At 39.9% G+C, this 24,906-nt stretch overlaps 1 protein-coding gene across 2 annotated transcripts in view; it reads right to left on the bottom strand.

The window, feature by feature from the left end:
* MTRR (5-methyltetrahydrofolate-homocysteine methyltransferase reductase) overlaps nucleotides 1-24,795 on the bottom strand; it is a 32,951-nt gene extending 8,156 nt beyond the window's left edge. For both annotated transcript variants that reach the window (XM_076330313.1, XM_076330315.1), the window contains exons 1-10: nucleotides 24,707-24,795; nucleotides 23,663-23,798; nucleotides 20,665-20,843; nucleotides 16,057-16,210; nucleotides 13,832-13,949; nucleotides 12,389-12,755; nucleotides 8,532-8,654; nucleotides 6,342-6,495; nucleotides 2,498-2,586; nucleotides 655-835 (exon numbers count right to left, since the gene is read on the bottom strand). In XM_076330313.1, coding sequence (XP_076186428.1) covers nucleotides 655-835; nucleotides 2,498-2,586; nucleotides 6,342-6,495; nucleotides 8,532-8,654; nucleotides 12,389-12,755; nucleotides 13,832-13,949; nucleotides 16,057-16,210; nucleotides 20,665-20,808 — 1,330 coding nt within the window. In that variant the 5' untranslated portion in view covers nucleotides 20,809-20,843; nucleotides 23,663-23,798; nucleotides 24,707-24,795. The remainder of the gene's footprint in view (nucleotides 1-654; nucleotides 836-2,497; nucleotides 2,587-6,341; nucleotides 6,496-8,531; nucleotides 8,655-12,388; nucleotides 12,756-13,831; nucleotides 13,950-16,056; nucleotides 16,211-20,664; nucleotides 20,844-23,662; nucleotides 23,799-24,706) is intronic.
* Nucleotides 24,796-24,906: the final 111 nt, after the last annotated feature.

The raw sequence follows: 24,906 nt of genomic DNA, 5'->3' as shown, positions 1-24,906 counted from the left end.
AAGCCCCACAGTGTACTAAGAAGGTGAGATTTGGGGTAGGGGCAAGATGATTGCAAGAACATAAAAAGCAATTTTTTTGTTTCATATAATGAAATATATTAAGAAATTCCGTTTTTTAATCTGGAAAATAACTGCCAGTATTTTCAGATGTATTTGAGATGGTTACAATTGGAGCCTCATTCCATCAATGTTTTATATATGGAACCCAGTGAGTGTGTTGGACATAACATAAATACAAATGTACTGGGGAAAGCTTTCTGTTTTAAGAGGTAAAAGTGCAAGAAAAGAACATGTAGGCAGGGAAATCAAGAGTTGTAAAAACATGTCTTTTTTAATTGTAAGTAGTTGATGAAATATTTCTTAAAGACCCTAATCCTGCAAACACCTTATGCTTACTTTTTTATGCACAGGAGCAATCCAGACTCAACTGAAGCATAGGTGTGTACCTCAGTGTTTGCAGAATGAAGGCCAAAGACTACAAACTGGAGAACAGAGCTTTGTTCCCCAACAATAGTTTTAGTTTGATCACTATGGATACTATAGTATTTCTAAAGCAGTCAACTGAACAGTTACTCCCCTTTCTTGGGAAATTGAACATTTAGTCTCATGCATTTTCAGAAACCAAATCTAATTGAATTTAAATCAGTCACTTACCAATTAACAGGTTAAGTGAAGGCTTGCAGCTTGGAAAAGCATGAAGTAAGTCCAGCAAGCAAACATTAGAATCTCTAACAAAGCGTGTGTAATCAGAGGCTCCTTGTCTGCTGCAAAGCTCTTGAAGCCTCCGTTTTTCTCCCGCATCACTGGTACATTCTACAAGAGCTCGCAAAAATGCCTGCGGGGAAGAAAGCAAGAGTGAAGGGTAAAAAAACTTGTCCATTTGGAAAAATGATCATAAATCTGGGAAAAACTTGGGATGCCTGGGGACAGGAAGCAGTCACCTGACAGGTTAATGGATAATACAATTTATTTCCCAATGCACACTTTCACCTACTATGAAAAATTTATATTTTTCTCTTTTTGGGTTTTTGTGGTTTTTTTGGCTGCTCCTCTAATGTCTGAGACAAGCTAGCAGGTCAGAAAATCCTACTTAGCCTGAGCGGGGGAGAGACAAATAAACAGGCACAACCCATTCCCTGGAAAATCCCAAATTTTTGAAAGGCTTTCTTATTCATGTATTTGCATTTTAGTTAAGTAAACAGCTCCATAACACAAATTAATTCAAGCCAAAACACCATTTGCTAACTTACAGAAGCCAGGAAAGGAATAATAAAAAGTCTTAGAAGAGGTATTACTGTAAATAAAGTATGGTATTTAATGAGTCACGTAAATGTCGCTGTGATGTTTTATTCCATACTTTATGCCTACATAATGGTACGGCAAGCTTTTCTTAGGGGAAAATTAAATTAAGCATTAAAGTAAAAATCAGATGTAAATACAAAAGTTTTTTTTCCAAAAGCAAGGTGGAAGTAGACACAGTGCATAAAAGAAAAGTGATTCAAAACACCAAGTGCAATCAGATGACATATTCTACACAACAGAATACTCGGAAAGTAATTTGAGTGTGTTCAAAGACTGAGCTTCCAGACAACAGTTTTGAGTACGGAGTTACATAAAGCACATTCTACACTGAACAGGTAATAAAGCAGGTAGATTATAAAAACTGGCTTGGGCAATATTCCCCAGCCAGCACTCTCTGCCTACTCTTATTGTTGAGACAAATTTTCAAAATTGTTAAATGCAGTTTTGAAAAGGTTGAAACAATTGGAAGATTCTCTTCTGCTGCAAAATCCACTAAGTTGAGTGAAAAGGTCCTTCTAAAACCTGATTTCCCTTAGAGACCCAACCAACACAACTGTTTAGCTTCATCATTCATACAAAGTTATCTTTAAAATGTGTTTTGACAATAGCAGAAATACACATGCATTTCCAGCTGCAAGCTTCCGGTTTTTTGCAGACGCAGAATGAAAGGAAAATAATATTCACACATTGTGAGAACAAATACTATACAAGCAAAAATCTTTCTTTGAATTCTGCCAGGTTACTGAAATGCTAAAGAAAAGCTTTAAAATAATTTAGAAGACATTATGGTATGTTTGCATAGAGTAACATGCGTATTTTCAGTTACAAAACTTGACAGATATGGCTCCCTCTGATTAGAAAGAATGATTTCTCTAAAATGCTAGGGGGACAGGTTCAGTCAGCCTTCCAGTTATCTGGCACCAAATATCTAATACTTTTCTATTTACTTCCAGACTAGCTATGAATCAAGGTATTGCAGAACAGGAATAGAGATTTCAGTATCTCCTAGTTTGCCAGATAAAGTACCAGAAGTGAAATTTCTCAGAATAAAGTACAAACAGCAGCATACAAACTGACAATCCTTATTCACCAAGAAACATGGTTAACTACACACAAAGAAAGGACAGATCTGTAAGAGCCCATACAGCATAGAATTACTAAGGGTTTCTCTTTAAAAGAACAAACACATAAACACCTTTTTGGGAATTGCTCTTATTTCCAGACACCAGGTTAGAATGAATTTCAGAGTGCTTCTTTCGGGGATGTGTTGTGGATGAGCTGCTCCTAGTTCAGTGGGAGAAAAAAAAACAAAACAAAACGTGCATCTATTAATATCCAAAAAATGGCATCACAGAGTGCTTGTTCCTTCAAGAAATACGAGAGCGCTAAACTGCATTCAGTTCTGTACGTTTAAGCCCCAGCTTGTTAGTGGAAATTATAAACTAAACAGCAAGACAGTTTTCCAATGAAGTATCAATGACAATTTTCCAATGAAAAGTCAAAACAGCTCAGGAAAGCAGGAAACAAAGAGAGGGGTATAATACATGAGTGTTCAAATAAATTTTATTGCTAAACCACTCAAGGCTTTGTTGCCACTTTCCACCTTGAAGAAATTCAGAGGAATGCTTACTAGGAAAAGGAACATCCACATTTTTACCCCTCCATCAATAAGCACTCCCAAAAATTGGAACACGCTGAAGTTTTCTAATGATCTAACCAAAGGTGTACGCAGCCAGTACCAAGCTGGAGCTTCTGAGGCCGAGCAGATCCAAGGGGGTTCTGTACAAGCAAATAATCCCCCCTGTACTCTCTACAGGTTCCATTTCTGGGAAGGAGGTACACTGACATCCCATCTATCCCTTCATGGAGTCAGCTAGGGTGCAGCCAGGCTTATCAGCCTCATGCCATGTCATGCTAAAGCGGCTATTCTAAGTTAACTCCAAAAGCAATATAAGAGCATTTATATGACAAAACACCTTTAATTAATAAGCTCTGCAGGTCCCAAATTGTTTCTTTACAGACCCAACTTGCATGTTGGGATATCTCTTGACAATGTTTCTTGGCTTTGACATCTAGCTACTGATTCTTACTATGCTTTTTTCCATGCTCAAGAGCCCTTTAATACTACAGAATTTTCGCTCTAAGAATATACCTGTGTAACTTGCTAAATTACCTCTTCGTATCAGCATTACTTGACCGAACCCTTGCTACAAAGAACAAAATTTACTTGTAGAAGATAAGAGGATTGGCATAAATATAATGCAGGAAAGAAGCATCCATTTTCACATTTATATAAACTTCCTTCTCTTGAACAGGCTGACAGCATGTTACAAGAAGTACTTAATCCTCTTCCTAGGATGCTCATACATACAATAAAAAAAACAACTACAGAAGTCCAGTATTTGAACAATAGACTTTGTACCAGACTGCCAATAATTTCTGTTTTGTCCTCTCAACTGATCTCATCTACTTCATCAAAGAATTCATAGACTGAACAAAGAGAGGTTGTGAACAAAATTCAGTGCAATTCCTGATAAATCTTGAAGATGCAGCACAGGCACAGCCTGCTGTTCATGTTCTTCTCTTCTCCCACGTTTTTCAGCTCTTTTCATTCAGTGAACCCACAACCATAATAGTTTGTAGTAACTATTACAAATTCCTCAGAAATGTGAATGCAGTTAAGAGACAACCGTCTCGAAAGGAAAGCAACTCTGGAACATTGCTAGGAATTGCAAAGCTGCATTATAGAGCTGAATTCTTTGGTACAGATTAAGTTATAGTAACGTAATGATTCTCTGCTCACCAGCACAGCTCCAAAGAAATTAATTTGGCTTTGATCCTAAACCATTTAACTTCATAACTGCAGTGGATGGAAGTCAGTGTAGAAGCCATGATTGGAGATCAGTGGACCAGCAGCAACTTGCTAGGTCCTGGCCAAGTATCCAAGGCAAGTGTGAAAAGTCAGTATGATTTGCTCTGGGTCACCCAGAAGACTCAAGAGCAGAACCAAGAACTTTGATTCTCTGTGCTGCAATCCAGTGGTATGATCTTCCTTTCCATTATCATTCATTAATATTCACAAACAGGCATGCCATTTTACACACAAGATATGGCAAAATGTTGCATAAATAATGCGCAATTTCACCTTTTTTCCCCAATTAGTGCTACAATAGGCAGCCAGAGATGCAATAACCTGGATTATTTACACATAGGATGAGAGCATGGATATTCCAAGTTTCACTCAATTATTTTACCAACTTTGCCTTGGAAGGACAGTTTCTTTTGGTATACAAGAACAATCAAGGGGCTAAGCTATGTTCACTTGGCTAAACAGGCTCTGTTCCACATAGAAGGTGCTCTGACATGGATGAACTCAAAGTGCCCTTTTAAGGCAGCTTTACGTCCCTCCTGCAGTATCAGTATAGCACAAGAAAGGGAACTACTGTAGGCAGGAAGGAGACAATATCTCTCTGTGCCTATTCAAGGAGGCCTTCACTTTGAACGTGCTGTTGACACTGTCTTTAACTTACAGAGAGAGATTCAAATTTTATGCAGCCAGGTAGCAGAGCTCTGATTTGCACAGAAAAACCTACTAGCCTTCAGGAGGGACAAAATTTCGAGCCCACCTTCCTATGAAGATCTGATACTTTTGGCTCTCCATTACCTCCTCCTTCGCTATATACTTCCCTTTTAATTGCTTCCTTTGTAAATGTGCTTGATTCTGTAACATCTGTAAATAGCATAAACTGTAGAAGTAGCATACCTGTGAAATCCCCCCACACCACCCAATCTCCTGTTGATTGCCTGTGCATGGTTGTTGGGCCCTGGACAGGGTGACACTGCCTTAAGCTTGAGGGTGCTCAGGACCAGCCCTGATCCAAAGGGAGATTGTTACAAAGCTGGGACCCTCCTGGGACCTTTCTTTGTTTGTTTTTTTTTCTTTTGGGGGGGGGGGGCGGGGGGGGGGAAGAAGCGGGTGTGTTTGGAGGGAGTCTGTCCCAGAGGAACAAGTACAATGGGGGTTCCCCGAGGGGGGCGTTACAGGGGGAGTGAGTTCAGCACAGTGGGGCTGGATAACGGCCAGACCAGCCCTGCAGACACAGGGCTCATCCCCAGCGCAGGGACCAGGCTGTAACTGATACTGGCTCTGCACCAAATCTAACCGGTGACCACTCCCAGCAGAGGTTAGTTACTGGAGTGGGGTTCAAGGTTGGGGATAAGCTGGGCCTGGACATCCCATATGATATGTTACAACATGGCCTGTCATGTAAACTCACCTCATTAACAAGTGAGTTACTCACCAATTCCAAGAACAGGGGTCCATTTACAGCTCATACTTAAGATACAATTTGTGCTGCCCTCAGTGATGCAGGGAATCTTGCCATGGGAACTGATTTACCGGTAGACTGGAACAACAAAGAGCCCTACCCCATTGTGCAGAACTACAAGCATAACTCAGCATCATCATTAAGACACCAATTGCAAGGCAAGAGAAGAGTAATTCTCACAGGTCCAGCTGGCAGTACATGGGCATACCTTGAACATGCAGCTACCCTTTCTGAGGTGTGGGATCATAAGACTCAGCAGAACAGATCCACATAGACCTACAAGCCCCTTAAAAGGCACCTTGCAGCAGCACTAAGTCTTCTGCTTCAGGAGCGTGGCCCTCTTAGGATGTAAAACAGATTGACGTGAAGTGCTGTTGAAGGAGAGATTTTACTTTCAAGTGGGGGATTGTTAGATTATGTGATTAAAGACTCACCTCCATAAACATGAAGGAGCACAGAGGAAGAATGAGATGGCTGAATGCCAATGCTAAGCTCAAATTCCCAGTCAGAAGCTAACTCATCTATAGTAAAACCAGCAGCAGCATTCTATGTATCCTCTCTTTTTTAACACATCTCTGTGACTTCCAACATGCCTCCATGAAATGACAGCTGTGTCCCAATACTAAAGATAAAAACGTTCAAAACTATGCATACCAACTACTACCAACACAGAAAGGAGTATTTGTTCATGACCAGTGCATCACACCATACCTTTCTTTTTAGTGCCCTCCTTAACCTTTATACAAACGAAGTACTCTCCTTTTTCAGAAAGTCCCAAGATGTGAAGAAGTTCTTCCACCTCATTGACATTGTTGGGACATATTACACAGAAGGCATCTCCAGGTTGGTAGTCAAAGACTGTATCCTGTTTTAAAATATGAGATCATTTCTATTAAATTGTATCACAAATCAAGGCCAACAGCATCCCCATTCCTAACAACAATCTTCCTACTATCACAGTCACATGAAGTCATACGTTCTTTTATTCTGTACTAGCACTTCACTGTTTGGAGCACATCAGAAACTAAATACTCATGTTTTCTTTTCAGGTTTAACCTTACTAATTAGAAAATTCATTCCTTATCTGGTTTAAATATTTGGACACTCTTTAATAAGAACTGCTGAGCAGCCTAAACAGAAGGAAAAAAAATATGTACTAAGAGGATGTGTTATATAATCAGCCCAGATCATTAATTACTCATGTACTTTTGTTTTCTGGTTTGAGAAGAGCAGAGAAATGAAATCCTCATAATTAATGCAACTTTGTATAGAGATACATTATCACTAAAAGAAAATTTGCTGGTTAAACTATTTGACGAACCGTGACTGAAATGACCCCAACTGTTTTTATTTTCTGGAGGAAAAAAGAAAAATAGCAAGAGAAGAGCACAGTGAAAATTAAAAGGTATCTCAGATCTTAAGACCTAGATTCCACTTAGTTGGCTGAGGTTCTTGTATGCAACTGCTGAAACCCTACTCAAGCTTCTGCCTGTTATAGGAACACATGGAATTATACTTGCATCATTATGTTTCTCTTACGCATCAGGTGAGGTGACCTGCATACACAGACTGTTGAGAATGTTAGGAGAAATAGCCAAAAAATGTTCAAATTTTCAGTGAGTGCTGATGACAGGATACATGTATACATACAAATATATGCAAAAAACCATGTCATCTCAGAGACTCAGTTGCTCAAAACTTAAGACTCTATTTATAACTGAGATTTAAAGATGTCCCATGGATATTGACACAGATTAAGCTAAGAGTCCAATAAAAGTTACTGCCAAAATCACAATATCCCAAAGGCAATATTCTACAAATTTGGAAAACCACTCAAAAGCAACATATTTTCCTTTTAAAGATTTCTTGTAAAGTAATATAGAGCACTCTCTGCCTTTCATGGAATCATAGAATAGTTTGGGTTGGAAGGGACCTCTAAAGGTCATCTAGTCCAACCCCCCTGCCATGGGCAGGGACATCTTCAACTAGATCAGGTTGCTCAGAGCCCCGTCCAACCTGACCTTGAAGGTTTCCAGGGATGGGGCATCCACCACCTCTCTGGGCAACCTGTGCCAGTGCTTCACCATCCTCAGCGTAAAAAATTTCTTCCTTCTATCTAGTCTAAATCTACCCCCCTTTAGTTTAAAGCCATCCCCCCTTGTCCTGTCGCAACAGGCCCTGCTAAAAAGTTTGCTGCCATCTTTTTTATAAGTCCCCTTTAAGTACTGACAGGCTGCAAGAAGGTCTCCCCAAAGCCTTCTCTTCTCTAGGCTGAACAACCCCAACCATCTTCATCTTCAAACCAGTATACAAAACATGATCTTCCCTGAATAAACTAAAACAGTTTTTACACCTAGGGTAACAGACACTGACAGTTTGAGTAGTATGTTAACAAGTCAGAGCAAATGAATGCCAGAGGCAGAAACAGTGCTCAAGAGCTAACGATTCTTATCACTTGATCATACCAGTCAAATTATTACTTATGTAGATTACCTACCACAAGGCATAGTCACAATTTACTGTACAGTTTCTGAATATTCCCTAAGTTGTATACTTACTAACTGAGAGATTATTCATTTTCAATATTCCCTGCCTGCCCTTCTCCACTGCAAATGCCCTTCAAAAAGGTATTTTAGTCAATACAATATCCACGGAACAAAAAAGAAATTAATTTGACACTTTATTTCTGTTTTGACCTCCATTGAGTCATATCTTTCAGTGAACAAATCAAGCTTTGCATTTACAAAATGGATCAGCCTAAGCTGACATCCTGTTGTATAGGGAATTATTTTTTCTTTTTAAACAGTCAGATAAATAATTTTGCCCCAGTTATTATACATAACACACATGCTTTTCACCCTTTATTTTAACCCACTAAAGAAAAAGCCATCACTAACTTACTGCAATATCAAGTTCTAAGAGCAATGCAGTTTTTATCGCATCTTCTCTAGTGAGCTGAACTGCTTTTGTAACTGGCACTTCAAAGGTTGTTCCCTCTGAAATCAGTGAGGACAGATGTGGATTCTGAAAAAGAGGACACGAAAACTTACACTAAAAATGCAAATCAGCTGAATGACAGCTTACTATGACATGCAGGAATTAGCGCTGGTACAATTTTTTTGAAACAATCTTAGAAAACAATTCAAAACAATGAGGAAAAACATGAATCTTCTACATATAGAGAGTGTTTCCTCTACATTTTTAAAAATCACATCCAAGCAGTAACAGGCATATATTCAACTATAGAAAGTCAGTAGGTTTGAACAGCCTAATGGGCCTAAACTACCATCAAATGCAGCTAGCTGTTTCCTTTTTCAAGAGCTGCCTTGAAAATAGCCAATTAGAGAATGGCAATTATGTTAAAACCCAGAAAACTCCCACCTAATTAAAGGATTACTAGGTGTACAGAATGGACATGCAGCGCTACAGGCTTGGGGAAGAGTGGCTGGAAAACTGCCCAGCAGAAAAGGACCTGGGGGTGTTGGTCGACAGCCGGCTGAACATGAGCCGGCAGTGTGCCCAGGCGGCCAAGAAGGCCAATGGCATCCTGGCCTGTATCAGAAATAGTGTGGCCAGCAGGAGGAGGGAAGTGATCGTGCCCCTGTACTCGGCACTGGTGAGGCCGCACCTCGAATACTGTGTTCAGTTTTGGGCCCCTCACTACAAGAAGGACGTTGAGGTGCTAGAGAGTGTCCAGAGAAGGGCAACGAGGCTGGTGAGGGGTCTGGAAAACAAGTCTTCTGAGGAGCGGCTGAGGGAACTGGGGTTGTTTAGCCTGGAGAAAAGGAGGCTGAGGGGAGACCTCATCGCTCTCTACAACTCCCTGAAAGGAGGTTGTAGCGAGGTGGGTGTCGGTCTCTTCTCCCAAGTAACTAGCAATAGGACAAGAGGAAATGGCCTCAAGTTGCGGCAGGGGAGGTTTAGATTGGACATGAGGAAAAATGTCTTTACTGAAAGAGTGGTTAAACATTGCAAGAGGCTGCCCAGGGAAGTGGTTGAGTCCCCATCCCTGGAATTATTTAAAAGACGAGTAGATGAGGCGCTTAGGGACATGGTTTAGTGGGCATGGTGGTGTTGGGTCGATGGTTGGACTCGATGATCTTAGAGGTCTTTTCCAACCTCAATGATTCTATGACTCTATGACATAAGAAATAAGAACAGAAGCTATTTTAAAACATCGTTGCAGATTTACAGATTAAGACTTTGGGGTGCAGATGGGGCTACTATTACAGGCAATTTATAAGAGGAATTTTAAAAACTACAGTTAAATTTACAGCTAACCAGCAAACTCCACACTACAAAACAGCATCATGTTATGCCACAACATTTCTACATAGGTGACAATGTGCCCCAAGAATTCTAAATGGGCACCAAGAATAATTCCAGATCACCTCTGTCAAAGGCTGTCACTTGAAGATCAGACTGCAGCCCTCATTTCTCCATCACTATTGTCAGCAAGCTTCATTTGAGATCAATACAGACAAAAATGAAAAGAGGTGGGAGAGATACCAAATGTCCACAGCAATACTCTGTCAAATGGAAAGGAATTATTCTACCAATAAGAGAATATTGGTTAATCTGAAGATTTCCTATTTAAAAAAAAGGAGACAGGAGAATCACTTGAGACTGACAGTTGGAATTTTTATTATTCTCTTAAAATTCTGACATGGTGATTAACGGCTTGGGCCATAGCAAGTTATTGTGCATCAGCTGGACTATGATAACTGTCTACATTCATATTCCCTCCAAGTCAAGTTCAAGGCATAATGAGATCAGGATTTAAGCTAAATTGTATTATCCTACACTTGCCACAAAGGCTTAAGATGCAGACCGTTACTGCTCTGCTACTAATAAGCTTGTTAATTCAACCCTGAGACTCAACAGCACAGGATACAGATCATATAAGTAACTAGAGAGACCGTGTACCCAGCCTTCTTTAAACGGCAGGGAGTCTCTTTTTGGAGATATCCAAACCTCAAGTTGATGATTTCAAAACAAGCCAACTTCAGCTGTGCTTGGCAAAAAATATCCATGGTTGTTGCAATGTGAGATACTGGAAAAGAACGCGAATAGGATACTTGTAAAAACAAACATGACCCTACATGGGACCTACTTGTTGACAATGTCTGGCCAACTATGTAAGAAATAGTGCCAAAGGAAAAAAAAACCCAAACCTGCATTTGATTCTTTCCAAGGCTCAAGACAACTGTCCAGCTTTATACCTGAAATCCAGACTATAATCTTTAATCTGTCACTGAATGCCAGATTAGCAGATTCAGCTTTTTCAATTTGCTGTTCGAAAGCAAAATTTACTTTTTTTCTATTTACAGAAAAGTTAAGGCATCAATATTAGAACCTGACCAATTATTTCAGAGATCAGCCTGAATATATGCTATGATTTCAAAATAAGAAAATGGGCTCTTTTAACCGCTGTAGCACCACTTTCAACCCGAGTATTAGTCTTTAATTGAAGAGTACCTCTAAATAATAAATCTTTGCTTCAGTAATTTGGATTATTTAATTCAACAACCTGAGCAAAACCAACCACAATATGAGGTTTAAAAGAAAAGCAAAATTATCCAGTGTTTAAATTCATACACTCTTACATAATTGTATTAGCTCGACTAAGTGATTTGCTCAGCATTACCATTGCCACTCTCAACAGCGAGAGTGTCAGGGCCCTGAGGATACTAATGGGCTTTCATGGTCCTGACCAGCCCCACCAGAGGACTCCACCCCCACCTCTGCTCATGGGCCCAGGAGCCCCATCTCAGCTCAGCCATGGGTATTCAGTCCCTCCCTGAGCTACAACACAGGAGTACTGGTCGGCAGCTGAGCCACAACCATGCCCACGGCTGGCCACAGATGCTGTTGATCCAGGCCTGGATCTGCAGACCGACTTCCAGCTTGGTCCCAGACCTGCCTCATTCCCACAAACTTGTCTGATGATCTGCACTCTTGGCTGATCCTGGCTGCCATCTCCTGGTTTGCATTGCTTGGGTATCGGGGAACACGGCTGACTGTGTTACCACACTCAGCTCCTGGCACCCTGTCCCTTAAAGAGCAGCCAGTCCTCACTGGTCCCTCACACAGATAACCAAAACGTCTGCTCTCTGGCAGGCAACCAGAAAAGTTTAAGTCATGCTTTCCAGTTCATTTTGAACAGTAAATATACCAACTGGAGATGATCACCAGTTCACGCTAATTCTTCTCTTTGTAGAGCAGGTCTTAGTTCAACATGGCTTCACAGCAAAAGCATGCCGGCTTTCAATCTACAGTTCATCTTCTGTTTCCAATAGTAAAATTATGATCATGTTTTTACAATGACAAGTTTCTCTGCTATTAAATATGCAGCAAGATTTTGAGCAATTTTACACCCTGTTAAGGCATTCTGCAAGTACTAAAAATTTGAACAGAAATTGTACTATAATCCTTTCTACAGGAAGATGTTTTCACCATCCTAACATAAGCCACTGAGGACTTTAATTCTTCCATTCCTGGCACTGCAATGCCATTCCTTTATCAAATTATTATTTAACTAAATTATACTTTTACATCAGTGTCCATAACTCATATGGTGATAACTACATTTTCACAATATAAATGGACCTTCACTTACAATTCAAAAACCTCCTGCATTCAGGGACGTTATCTCCTTTATGTAAGTATTAACTTGCTCTTTTGAGCCGTATGTAGGAGTATACACTCATGCTGCTACCAGAGCTGGAGGCTTTCATCATTCAAAGTGAAGTCCTTACCTCACCATGGGTGTCCTGAAACTGCACCTCTATGTATTCTGGTGGCAAGGCAGGAATACTAAGAGCAGACTGAGAGACAGGCGGGACAGAATGAACAAGTGAAGGTTCAGTGTCTCTAGTTGAAGCCACAAGATGGATGTCAACCAGTTTTTGTGTCAGAACATCAGAACTCCTCACTCTTTCATCTTCTAGCTTCAAGTTCTGTACTTCTGAGCTTAAGTTTAGTTCATGCCCAACGTGCGGGGCTGCAGAGAGCGAGCTAGAAACAGTATCGCTGCTCATGCCTTCTTTTTCTTTCTGCAATAGAAATGCTTCCTTGAGGGCAAGCCAAAGTCCATCAATCCAAGGATCAACCACTAGTTCCAAACTGGGGAGGGAGGGGGGAAAAAAAAAGGGAGAAAGGAATGGTTGACTTATTGTGACTTACTGGACAGTTAATTTACAAATAATGAAAAGACCACAAAAGCTAAAAACACTATTCATTTTCCATTTTTAATATATATCTGCAGCTGTTACCACGATGACTTTTTTGTCAAAAAAGTATTTTCATTTAGTTATTACCACTATGTAAATTTACAGAGTCTAAAGTGCATAACAGCCTCACTCTTCTTCCAGTTTCTCATTTTTATTTTCTTATGCTGAACTTTATGACAGGAAGTTGAAGGGATGGTAGCAAAATATGCAACTTTTCACTGTGCAACAGCAATATCAATAGCTTACACTAATGTTCCGTTTTTATTATTTTAGAACACAAGATATAAGTTTTATGGTTATGGCAATGTTTGTGTTCAATTGTCTCATATCATCATGCACAGAACCGATATAATATGCAGTTCAAAATAAATAAGCCAAGACTGCAGCCTACCGGCCAGAAAGAGCAACAAAACGGGAAGGGAGTTGTTTTCTTACATAATTCCTCTACAGCAATCAAAAAAACCTTCTTAAGTAATTCCTCTACAGTGATCCAAAAAAAAAAAGAGGATGTTTTATGGAAGAGAGAAAAAAATTAAAAAACATTGTAGGGTTTGCCTAAAGCAGCTATACTGCAAGATGTGAGCTTGGATAAAAGCCTGATGTGTGTGTAGAAAGAGATCCCGTTACCCAATACCACACATACTGGAAACTGGATTTATTTTTATTTGCTTCAGTAAACAGACTACATTTTTAAACCCCTCCACTTATTCTGAATTACTTAATTTCAAAAACTGCTAAATACTCTCCGTTTTTCCAGGCATTACAGATGTTTGCTCACACTTTAAAAATGGAGTTTTATTTAATGGCAATTGAGATTGAAAAGGCATACTGCGTTCAGACAGGACTCATTCCTATGAGGTGCTGAGTATTCAGGTTCAACTGATTTCAAAGAGTTCAGAATGTTTAGCCAAATTCACATGTAATTATTGCATCTTGAAGAAATTAAATCCAAACTCATTCAGCGCTTACCCTACACAATCGTCTGCTAATCCTGTGTTGTAGAAGTGCTGGGCACCAAGTTCTTGAAGTCGTCGGTCTACTGTCTTTCCACCATTACAAAAGAATGTGTACTCTGAATCTCCCAGACCTAGCAAATTCAAGGAAAGAGGAATCATGTCAATCAGCCAGTCACCCATGCTACACAGACAAAGATCTGCAAAGACAACACAGGATTTTCTTGCAGGCAAACAGAAGAATCTGATATAGCAAAGTGCATATTACCAGGACACTTTTATGACCTTCAGAAAAACCCCTGTGTTTTTCCCAAAGCAGAGCTGAAAAAAGTGGTTCCTCCTTCACAAATGTAAGACACAGAATTTCTCTGAAAACACTTTGCTTTCAATATTTCACATTTCAGAAGAATGTTGTTTTAGTTTGAGGTTTTTTAAAAAATACAAAACCACCCTTACAGGAAAAATGTAGGAACTGAAATAATTAGAAAAAGTGAAACTGATAAACTGTATGTGAATTACTGAAAGAAATTATCTCACCTTCAGGTTAAAATTGTTAATATATGTCAACAACATAAGGGAGATAGTATTAAAAGTAATTAAAAAATATTGGAACCTTGAGGGGGGGAAAACAAAACCAAACACAGGAGTGATTTTAAACAATATGAAGTAAGAAATGTAGGAAAATGTGCATAAGGGAATCTGGTCCAACATCCTCCTCCCCAGGAATCAGAGATTTCTTTGTAGATCACATTTTCACTGCGCTGGGTTTTCTGTCCTTTAACAGTCGTGAAGATGTTCTGTTAGAAGAAGATGCTCTTTGTTATCAGTTAAACGGTCAGTGGACTCAGGAGGTATGAGGAAGAGGAGGACCTGGGATTTTAAGAGATCAACTAAACCACTAAACTTCAGACATGGAGGACCTGAGATTTTAAGAGATCAACTAAACCACTGAACCACCCTAAAAGTGATCAACCATACATACCTCATCCTTAACAGATGCTTATCTAACAATCCCAAAGACCACTGGTTAGGCAGTCCTCACAAATTCTGTAAGTAATCTACACCACTGTTTCACTATCCTAACTCACAATTTTCACAGCCTGACCCCTTCTTGTGTGCAATTTCAAACCACTAGATCCTTATCATCCCCACCTAACAATGGACTATTCCTTTCTCCTTTATAACAGCCTTATTTTTCTTTTTCTTTTTTTTTTTAAAGAGTTCTGCTCCTTCTCAAGTATGGTACTTAGAGCGAACACTTCATTGGACAAGCTGAAATGGATACCATGAATGTATTATAAGACTGATAACTTTCTAGACTAGAACCACAAAACATGTTATAACTTAGATACTATAATAATATCTGTTACAACAAAAATCAGTATTAATATGATGCTTATCTTCATATATGCATTCAGTCAGCTATGAACTAACCATTTCACAAACTGTAATGTATAACTAGGCAACAGCATAACATCTTCTCAGAACGTTACATGATTAGGATGCATATATTTCGGATTTCCACATTATATATCCACTAGAAATTTCCTTCTAGTGGGTACTTTCCTCACTAGAAATCTAGAAGTTTCCTCACTCCTACCTATCAACTTAAACTTGTCAGGCAAAAATAACCTAGGTTCAAATAGAAGTTTCTGGAGTTTGTTTAAACACAACCTGAAAACTCAACAAACTGACCTTACCATCAGCTCAAGATACCTCAGATGCCTTTTGCCAAATCTGTATTTTGCGTATCCATCTTTAACCTGAAGTTACATTCCTTCTACTGACGAGTATGACATTCAAAATTTAAAAAAAATATTGCAAATTTAAAGGGATGGGATGATCTTAAAAACTTATTTTTAAAAAACATTTTATATTGCCTTTCCCTCTGTATAGAAAAATGCCCGATTACTCATAAAGTCAAGTAAACTCATCTAGTCCATAGAGACTTGACATGAAATTAAAACTTCAACAATTATAGATAGCTTATATCATATTTTGTTTATGCAAGGAAAATTAAACTGTAAAAAAATTAAATTGGTAGCTTACATTCAGATCATTTCTGTGATACTTTTCTTTTATTGCTCATAGAGGACATTACACAAAAAAGCTATTCATGTTATAAAAATAAATGTTTTATAAGCACTTAAAAAAACCTAAACAACTTATTCACAAGTAAAAAATATAAAAATTGTTCACTGACAGACAAGTGCTGCAATAACATAGAGAATACTAAATCACCTAGCAATCCATACTGGAGATGGGCAAAATGATCAGGTGGCAAGGTCGTGTCTTGAATTTTCTTTACAAACTTGCGGGCAGCGTCTGGTGGGTCTCCAGTACCGGTAGTGGAAATAACAATAACTACAGGATCCTTTTCTGTTTCCAGGTTATACTACAAGTAATAGAACAAGTAAGTTACAAGGTGCCATTTGATACCTATTTGTGGCCTTAGATATTATCTTCCACCCTTCCTTTTCCCAAAGGTACACAGAAAAATGTTTAATCCCATTTTACCTGTATTAAACCACAGAAAGTCTTTCAAGTAATTACCAGTCATTTTGGGGATGCTACTTATAATCTTGGTTGGAGTTTTCAAGACCAGAATGGGTAAAGCCCTGAGGAACCTGCTCTGACCTCAGCTGACCCTGCTGTGAGATGATCTCATGAAGTCCCTTCCAACCTGAATTATCCTATGATCCCATACACAAATGCCGAAGGGCAGCATTTTGAGCAGGCTAGTACACAAGCGAACAATACTTCACAACGGCACTCAGACAGCTTAAATACACAACTCCTACAGTATTTACTTTGTCAAGTGGAAAAAGTATTTTTGTATATATGATCACAATCACACAGTTGGACATAATCCTGATAATTTCACACAGCTAACTGGGGCATGGCCGTACAAGCTGTGGGGATCATTTCTAAGTTCCATTAGGGATCATTTGGTTCTGTCTGATAACTTCCATGTTACATCTGTCTTTGCCACAAAAAAAAACCCCTGTGCTTTGGGGGACCCAAGGTAGCTCTGAACAGAGATAATCAGTCACCGTGCTCTACAGTGTGATTCATTTTCGCCCCTTCACTCTTCCCCCAATTCACTTCTCTCCCCTTTGCTAATACCAATCTTTGACATTTCCCATGGTTTTATGGGGGCTACTTCCATTATACCAGGTCGACAAGAACTGCCTATATTTGGGATTGTGCGTCAGTTCCATAAATTCAGGTCTCATGCAACCATTTATTACTTCTCCAGTAAAAAGCATTCTGTTTCTTTGATTATTCCAGCTTTCCACCCATAGCGGGCTGCAGCACTGTGCTAGCGTGCTGTCTGTCAGGTCACCCGCACAACGCGCCCTCTCACAGCACCCCTATAGGCTACAGGTTTTGAATCACACAGAGAGCTAGCGGCCTATGTAAAACACAGCTCCCCAGAATCACAGACACCTTGTTTGGGAGTGACCTCTGGAGGTCACCTAGTCCCACCCCATGCTCCAAGCGGGACTAACTGCCAACGCTGCATTAGGTCAGTTATGATTCTGGCTGAATTTTGAAAACTTCTAAGGGTAGAGATTCCACTTTTCTGGGCAGCCTCTTCCATCCAGAAGAACTTCTCCACTAGCGTCAAATCTGAGTTTATCAGGCTGCACTCAGTGGATTTTGCCTCCTGTTGTACAGTCTTCTGCTGCCCAGAAGAGTTTGGCTCAAGTAGGCTGCTATTAGGTCACTCCATAGCCTCCTTTTTGCCATAATAAGCAACCCAAGCTCCTTTTACTGCTCCCTGTAGGTTTCAGTTTAAACTCTCTCCCAGCATTCCAAGTTTAATAAAATAGTAGGGTTATGAGAAAATATAAATAAAGATTGCAAGAGATTCTATGTTTCATTTCAAGCAGTTTCAGGACTGCAATTCAAAACTTCAGAATTTGAGGAGTTATGTTCTAAACACTTCACTCAATAAATCACTCAAACCATATCCCCTCCTCAAGCCAGGTAAAAAGTTACGCCTTACACCTACAATCCAAAAAGGTTAGGAATACAAAGAAACAGAGTATCAAGGGGTTTTGCTGTTGTCATTTTCTCCAAAACTTTCCTGAAAAACCTAAAAGCAGTTGCATGGAGCAACTTAAATTACCATCTGGAACAGTGTCCTGCTCTGACAGTGGCCAATAGCAGGTGCCTAGAGAAGTATAAGAGAAGAGAGTAAGCATGCAAGGATATTCCCCAAGTACTTTGCCAGACTTCAGTGACTTGTGGTCCAGGGACATGCCAAACAGAGGTTTTGTCTTTTACAAGTTCAGGCGAACTCCAAGTACCCACAAGTTCCCGAGACTTCCAAAATTGAACTGTAAGTTGTGCAAAAAAAAGCCTTAAAGGTCCTGTTGCAGTAACCCAGATTTTCAAAACTTCCACAGCTGATTTGATAAGTACAAATACAATAGATTCTGCAGTGCATTGTCACAGATGACTACTGCATTTACAAACAAAAGCAAATTCTTCATGTAAAAAAAGCAAGGGTCTACCGGTATCACATAAAAATTCACACTAAATTGTGTACCATTAAAGAAAAAAAAAGAAAGAAAAAAGATACAAGCTCAGAAAGTAAAAAGTGATGCATTAGAACAGAGGTATGATTAGTTCACTGAATTCTTGCTTGCTCCACTGCACATTCTCCTCTGCAAACTTAAAGAGCTTTTGGAAGCCAAACACTTGGCGACAGAGGTCCTGCATTAATTTGTGTCAAATACTGGGAGGTCTGCTGTATCACTAGACCATCAAGAACCTTACACAATTACACAGTTTTTTTACTCTACCTTCCACTTCTTCCTATATCCTTAGTGTTACATCTTTGTCCCATTCTTTCTTTTTCCTTCAAAAGTACTCCTCAGCTGAGGACAGCAATGCCATACAAGAGCAGTGAGCAGCCTGCTCAAGCTGTGAATGATTGCTGAAGAAAGAGGACAGGATCAGACGCCCAGATGTGTCTTATCCAGAACGATACGTATCATGGCAAATGTGCTTATTCCGATAACTCATCCAAGGCTGACTACATGCACTGTGACCCAAGACAATCTCCATTTGGCCTCCTATTTTACTGCTCCTACCTCACTTCCACTTCATTTCAGTCTTTCATCAAGCATAAAAAGCAATCGCAGTAACCAACCAAAGATTTATGACCTTTTCTCACCTACGAGACTGTAGGTGAGAGACACTACTTGGAAACAGACAGTGTTTCCGAGACTTGAACAGTATTTGACCATTCATTTTTGTATGGCAACAGGATCACATTGTGACTATTGACTCTGTAGCCACCTATTCCACCCATAGACCTTCACAGCAATCCCTTTAAGCGACGACAAGGTCTGAAAAATACCCAATAGCCGCATAAAGACGGGCCTTCTAACTGACAAATATGGACAAAACAGAAACCTCTTACTTCCTCGCCTAAAGCATAGACACACACCTCTCTGAACTGTGCATGCTATGGAATAAACTCTCAGATCTAACATGCCCAAAGGAATTCACAAGAAGCCCCACCAAATTCAAGCAAGCTCTTGCTCCGGTACATAATGCCACCCTGCCTTCCCCTCCCCAATTACACTTAAGCTTCTAGAAGTTCTCTTTATTTGCAGTAAAGGGTAAGGAAAAGCTTAAATGATGAAATCCACAAAGCTGCAGAAATTACTTTTTTCCTCAAGTGCCCAATTCTCAGATTCTGAATTCAGTACATCTTTCTACCTCATCAATAACTCACAGCTCTGAGTTGTCTTGCCAAATTTGACAAAATACATTTATTCAAGCGGCAGGCCAATAACAGGGCTAGAAATGTCCTGCCTACTGCCTTTGTGAAACTAATCTCCAAACCTGTCAAACGCAGAAGAAATGAAATGGAAGAATATAAGAAGAATCTGCACATTCCCTTGCTGGCTGCATAAAAGTCTCTTTGTAGCACTTTGCTACATACTCAGTGAACGTTCATTCAAAAGCAGATGTCCCGCTACCCAACATGTAGTGTATCCCCAAGAAAGCAACTTGCTAAAAGGGAACTAAATTATTTTTATAAACTTCTCACGTTTTCAAGTGCATGAAAAACAACTCTTTTAGGTGTTATTTTCTGCTCATCTCATATGAAATACCGGGCTATCAAGTTTTGTTTGTTTGTTTGTTTTTTCAAATGTTTTTGTTTGAGGACATACAGTTGAAAGTACTCTTGAAGGAAATTACAGTCCATATTGCTTTTAGTTACAGACACAGTTTTCAGATCCTTACCCTTGGATAACAGCAAATAATAAAAAGCCACTTCCTTGCTCCAGCCAAGCTTTTTATTTCTTTCTAGAATATAATTTGAGTGTATCCAGTGTGAACTGGAGTGAGTACATATGCTAAGTAACTCAAGAATACCCCACAAAAGCTCAGGATCATGCTGGAGCCCACAGTTAACAGAACACAGGACCTCAATGCAACACAAAAACAACAGAAAAAAATGCATCATTTCTAACAACAGGAGAGCTGACCAGTAAATACAGAATTCATTCACTACTGCATACATAAATAGTTTTCAAGAAGTCACTGCACTGTTGTTAGAAGAGAGATCAAAGATATATCCATTTACTGTTCTAATACGAAAAATCACAAGAACGGTGTACCTTTGGCAGCAGGCTATTAAGCGTCTGTGAGTATTGGTCCAAATTACTGATTCATAAGAAACAAAAATTTAAAACTAGATGGTATATTTTAGGTGGGTGCATGTGCTCAGCCTTCACGGTTATTAACAGCCACCACTCAAGCACACGAAGAAAAATGCAGCTCTTAAATACCTATTTTTCAAAACAGCATGGAGTATCTCACCTTGTCCATTTCACTTATACAGTGCATATCAGCTTCAAGTCCATGGGCACCTGCTTGCTGCCATATTTCCTCAGCTATGGCTTTTGCCTGCCCCTTTTGTGTTGCATAGAGGAGCAAAAACCTCCTTTTTAAATCACAGCACATTTCCCAAAATGGACCACTTTTTTTTTTTAAAGACACTGCAGGGGTAAAAAGAAGAAAAAAAAAAAGTGAATTTATTGCATGCAGAACAGGAAGATTTTGCTTTGCTCATTAGATTAAAAAGAGATACTTTAAAGGATAGCAGTATTGGTGTTTAACTTAGAAATGAGGCATCTACTCTGAAGAGAAGCCATTTCGCACAACCAAGCTTTGTAGGCCAGGTTGCGAAGGACTCGTGGTATTGGTCATATGTGCTGTACTGCCTTGATGTTGCAGTAATATTGCAATATCCCCAGTATAAAGAATCTAGTTTGTAAACAATACAATAGGGAAACTAGTTTCATGAAAATATATACCATTTTTACTACCTAAGTTATATTTTCCACTTTAGGTCAGTACTGCTTTGGTCACTTTTCTGAGATGTATTTGAAAACAAAACAAAGCAAAGCAAAACAAAGCAAAGCAAAACAAAGCAAAGCAAAACAAAGCAAAGCAAAACAAAGCAAAGCAAAACAAAGCAAAGCAAAACAAAAACCTGGTGAAGTCAAACTACAATGCCTGAGGGAAAAAAAAAATAAAATTCTCAGTTTCTTCTTTTCTGAAATCAGTATTTTTTGCCTGAATGCCTTTACGATTTACTGTCCACTATGTCTATATTTTAGAACACAAACATTGTTTTTAATTTCATCTTTCAAAAAGGAGCTTTGTACACAAGTGCAACTACAGAATTGACTGTTTGGGGTTTTTTCTCCTAAAAATAAGAAACCGTCTTAGAAAAATCTGCTGTAGTGTAAAATGCCACTCCCTCACAAAGTCTTGCAAGCAGTAGGATGAATGAGATGCAGATCCTTATCCATTCACCTGTCCTATGGAAGTCTGAATGCGAGAAGTTTTCTTTCATGATTTTTACACAGACAGAACACAACAGATTTAAGTACAACTTCAAGGAGCTGAATAAGAGAGACAAGCAGAATGTCTCTCATGCATATATTACAAATTAATCCTCTGTCAGTATTTTGTTGCTGCTAGGGAGCTGCAGTAGAACTCAAATATCTAGAATTACAACTGAGTAATTTTCAGTTCCCAACTTGAAATTTTTTTCATGTGCTTGGGCCCAGTTTGCTGTACTTCACCTATTGCTCCCACACAGATTCAACTACAGAAAGCATTCAGTGTCCTAGCCACACACACTGACTTATGGAAACCTGTGGCTAAGTAATTTGAGGCATATCTTTTTCCTGTTTCTCTCAAGGGAAAACAAACATAGTTCAACTGCATAAGAATACTACTGCACCCTATTGATACGGCATGGTATTTCTCCCCACAGTATTGTGGAAGGTTTCTCCTATTAGAATTTTTTTTTTTCCAAAGCATACTTGTAAATCAAAAGTGGTAAAACTAAGTGATAGCTTCTTAAGAGTATAGTGCCTGTACCATACATGAACTCCATGAAAAATGTCATTATTAGAAAATTTTAAGGCTTTCATTGTATTTTGTTCTACTACATTTTCCATTATAGTTTTCATTTTAAATTGATTACATTATATTACCTAAAAATATTAATAATTACACTTTAAATAAATTAATTTAAATAACTGGCTTCTTGTGCATGTGCACAGAGAAGATGCATACGCCAAAACAATCCACAAAATGATTTTTCACCCTCCTTTTCCAAAAGAAATACAAAGAAATTTGATGACACACAAATTATGATGATTCATATGAAATAGTTTAAATACAGTTTAAATACCCTCAGATCCCTGCAGTAATACAGATTCATCCTAGTCACATGCTATGTTTTCACCCTAATTGTTCTCTTGTCAGCAGGTGGCAATGCCTGACTATAAATGGAGTAAAACAATAAAGATGAAGCAGCTTTTCATTACTACATTCTTCCTCATACCTCAGAAAGGGAGAAAGATAATCAGTTTTCCACTGGGACCACGCCATAGCACAGAAGCCTTCTATATGCAAAAAGCTGAGGGGTACGCTGCCAACATTATAGCCACGGGATTACCAACAGGCTTCAAATGAAAGAGTCAGCTTGGGAAGATGTATACGAGAAGCATGAAAATTTGCAATAGTAGGGTGAGAGGAGAGGGTAACAGAAAGAACAGCAGTCACAATGTGGTTTGACATGGCCAGATGTTGCCCTAACAGCACTGTGACCTCTGCCTAGGCCAGGCAGAGCAGCCTCCCCATAAGACACTGTGAGCTGCTTCCGCTCCAGCTAGTACAGTAACAATAAAGGGTGCAAAAAGTAGCTACCCACATCTTGGGTGCACGTATGTGAACTTGCGGGGAACTTTCTCACTGGTGTGTGGACTAGCAGACTGCATAGAGACACAAAAGTTAGAGCAACCACATCTCCCACAGAAGGTGTGTGTGAACAAGAGAACCCACGTGGCTGGAAGAGTGGATTGTGCTTGAGATGCATACCTCCTGAGAAAGGGGATTGTGTGTGTATGTAAGAGTGCGAATGTGTGCTTGTGGGAAGGGGGGAGGCCACAATTAGACAATTCCTTGGAATTAGATATAGAAGGCTGTTTAAATATTTGTAGGCGTTTATTAACATTTTTTAAGTGCCTAGTATCGTATCTTTTGCGTTGTTGCTATTGATCTTGAATATATAGTTCAATTAACTGATTAAACAGTAGTTAAATTAACTGCCTGACAGTTAATTATGTCATTAATAGATCAATAAACTCCTTTGATCCTGATTCGATCTAAACTACACAAGTTGAAGAGTTTCTCCCTGCGAGAGGATCTTCTCTCTGTCATCAACCGGAAGAGCTTCTCCATGCACAAACTGATCAAGTGATGCCTGCTAAAAGAAAGGAAAATTAGCCATGCCTACCTGCAGATGAACACAATCATAAACTAGGAACACACTTGCACTCAGATGAACATACTGCCCACATTGCTCTTGCTTTGCTGCACTATACACTCTTCAAAGAGGATATGCCACTTCCACTTATGTGATATGAGTTCAACTGAAATAAAGAGGGGAAAAAATGGTAATTCTTGACTATTGAGCTTTCTAGAGAATCCCTCTAACTTTAATAGTATTACCACACCAGCAGCCTTTAACACGTTGATGTGTTGGCAGTCGCACGTCAAAAACCAAAACAATGTGTAAGCTAGGAAAACAACCCAGGATTTGCTGGCTCAAACCAGCGCTTAACATGAAACTAAGGATGAAATTCCAAATTACAGCTCGTCTGATCCAGTACTCAGAAAAGTCAGAAAACTAACAGTCCACAAAAGATTAACAGGGAGTCCATCAGCTCCATAAGTCAACATGCTGTAGAAGCAAACAAGCCATCTATGAATGCCAGCCACACAGTTCCTCTGAATCAGATGTGCTGGCCCTAGCAATTACGTAGCTGTACTGTGAGGCCAGACTACCTACTTCGTGTACCTGGTCTACCAAAAATGTCAAACTGCGTGGCCATGGACAGGATAAAAATGCAAGAAACTTCTGCAGTAGCTTTACACACTTCTGTGTGGCTTTAAACCGGTTTGTGGGACCGTGCCTTCAGAGCCATGATACCATTCCCATATCATTTTTTCAACAGTTAGCGACTTGCTTAGAATCACTTTCACTCTATGACCAAGACAAATATAAAACCCATAAAATCGCCAATGAAGCCCGCATGTGAAACCCTCCACGGCCCAAGGCTGACCTTCCGTCCACAAAAATTTGGTTGGACCAACCGACACCCCGCTGGGAAGGGAGAGAGCTGTCCCTGAAGAAGGACGGTGATTTTAGGGAGCTAAAGCCAGGTCCGCACCGGAGGCTTGAAGGCCGCGCACTAACAGAAGCCTCCCAGAGAGCCGGCGCCGCCGGGCCGCACCTCGCCTCCCGCCCGGCCCCCCCGCTGTCCCTCAGAGCGCGTACCTGCCGCCAGCCTGCGGGGAGCGGGATTACTTTCGCTGAAGGAGGCGCTTTTGATCGATATGTACACGGGGACAATTCCGGCTCCCGAGACAAAGCACCCGCGCCAGCCTGCGCTCCGCACCCGCCCGGGCACCGTCGCGCCCCGCCAGACCTCCGGCAGCAGCGAACAGGCGGCCGGGGCGGGGCGAGCCGGGCCCCGC

The sequence above is a fragment of the Aptenodytes patagonicus genome, chromosome 2 (genome assembly GCF_965638725.1).
Source record: "Aptenodytes patagonicus chromosome 2, bAptPat1.pri.cur, whole genome shotgun sequence".
Classification (NCBI taxonomy): Eukaryota; Metazoa; Chordata; class Aves; order Sphenisciformes; family Spheniscidae; genus Aptenodytes; species Aptenodytes patagonicus.
Note: the sequence above shows the minus strand (reverse complement) of the source record. Positions and strands in the feature narration are given on the sequence as shown.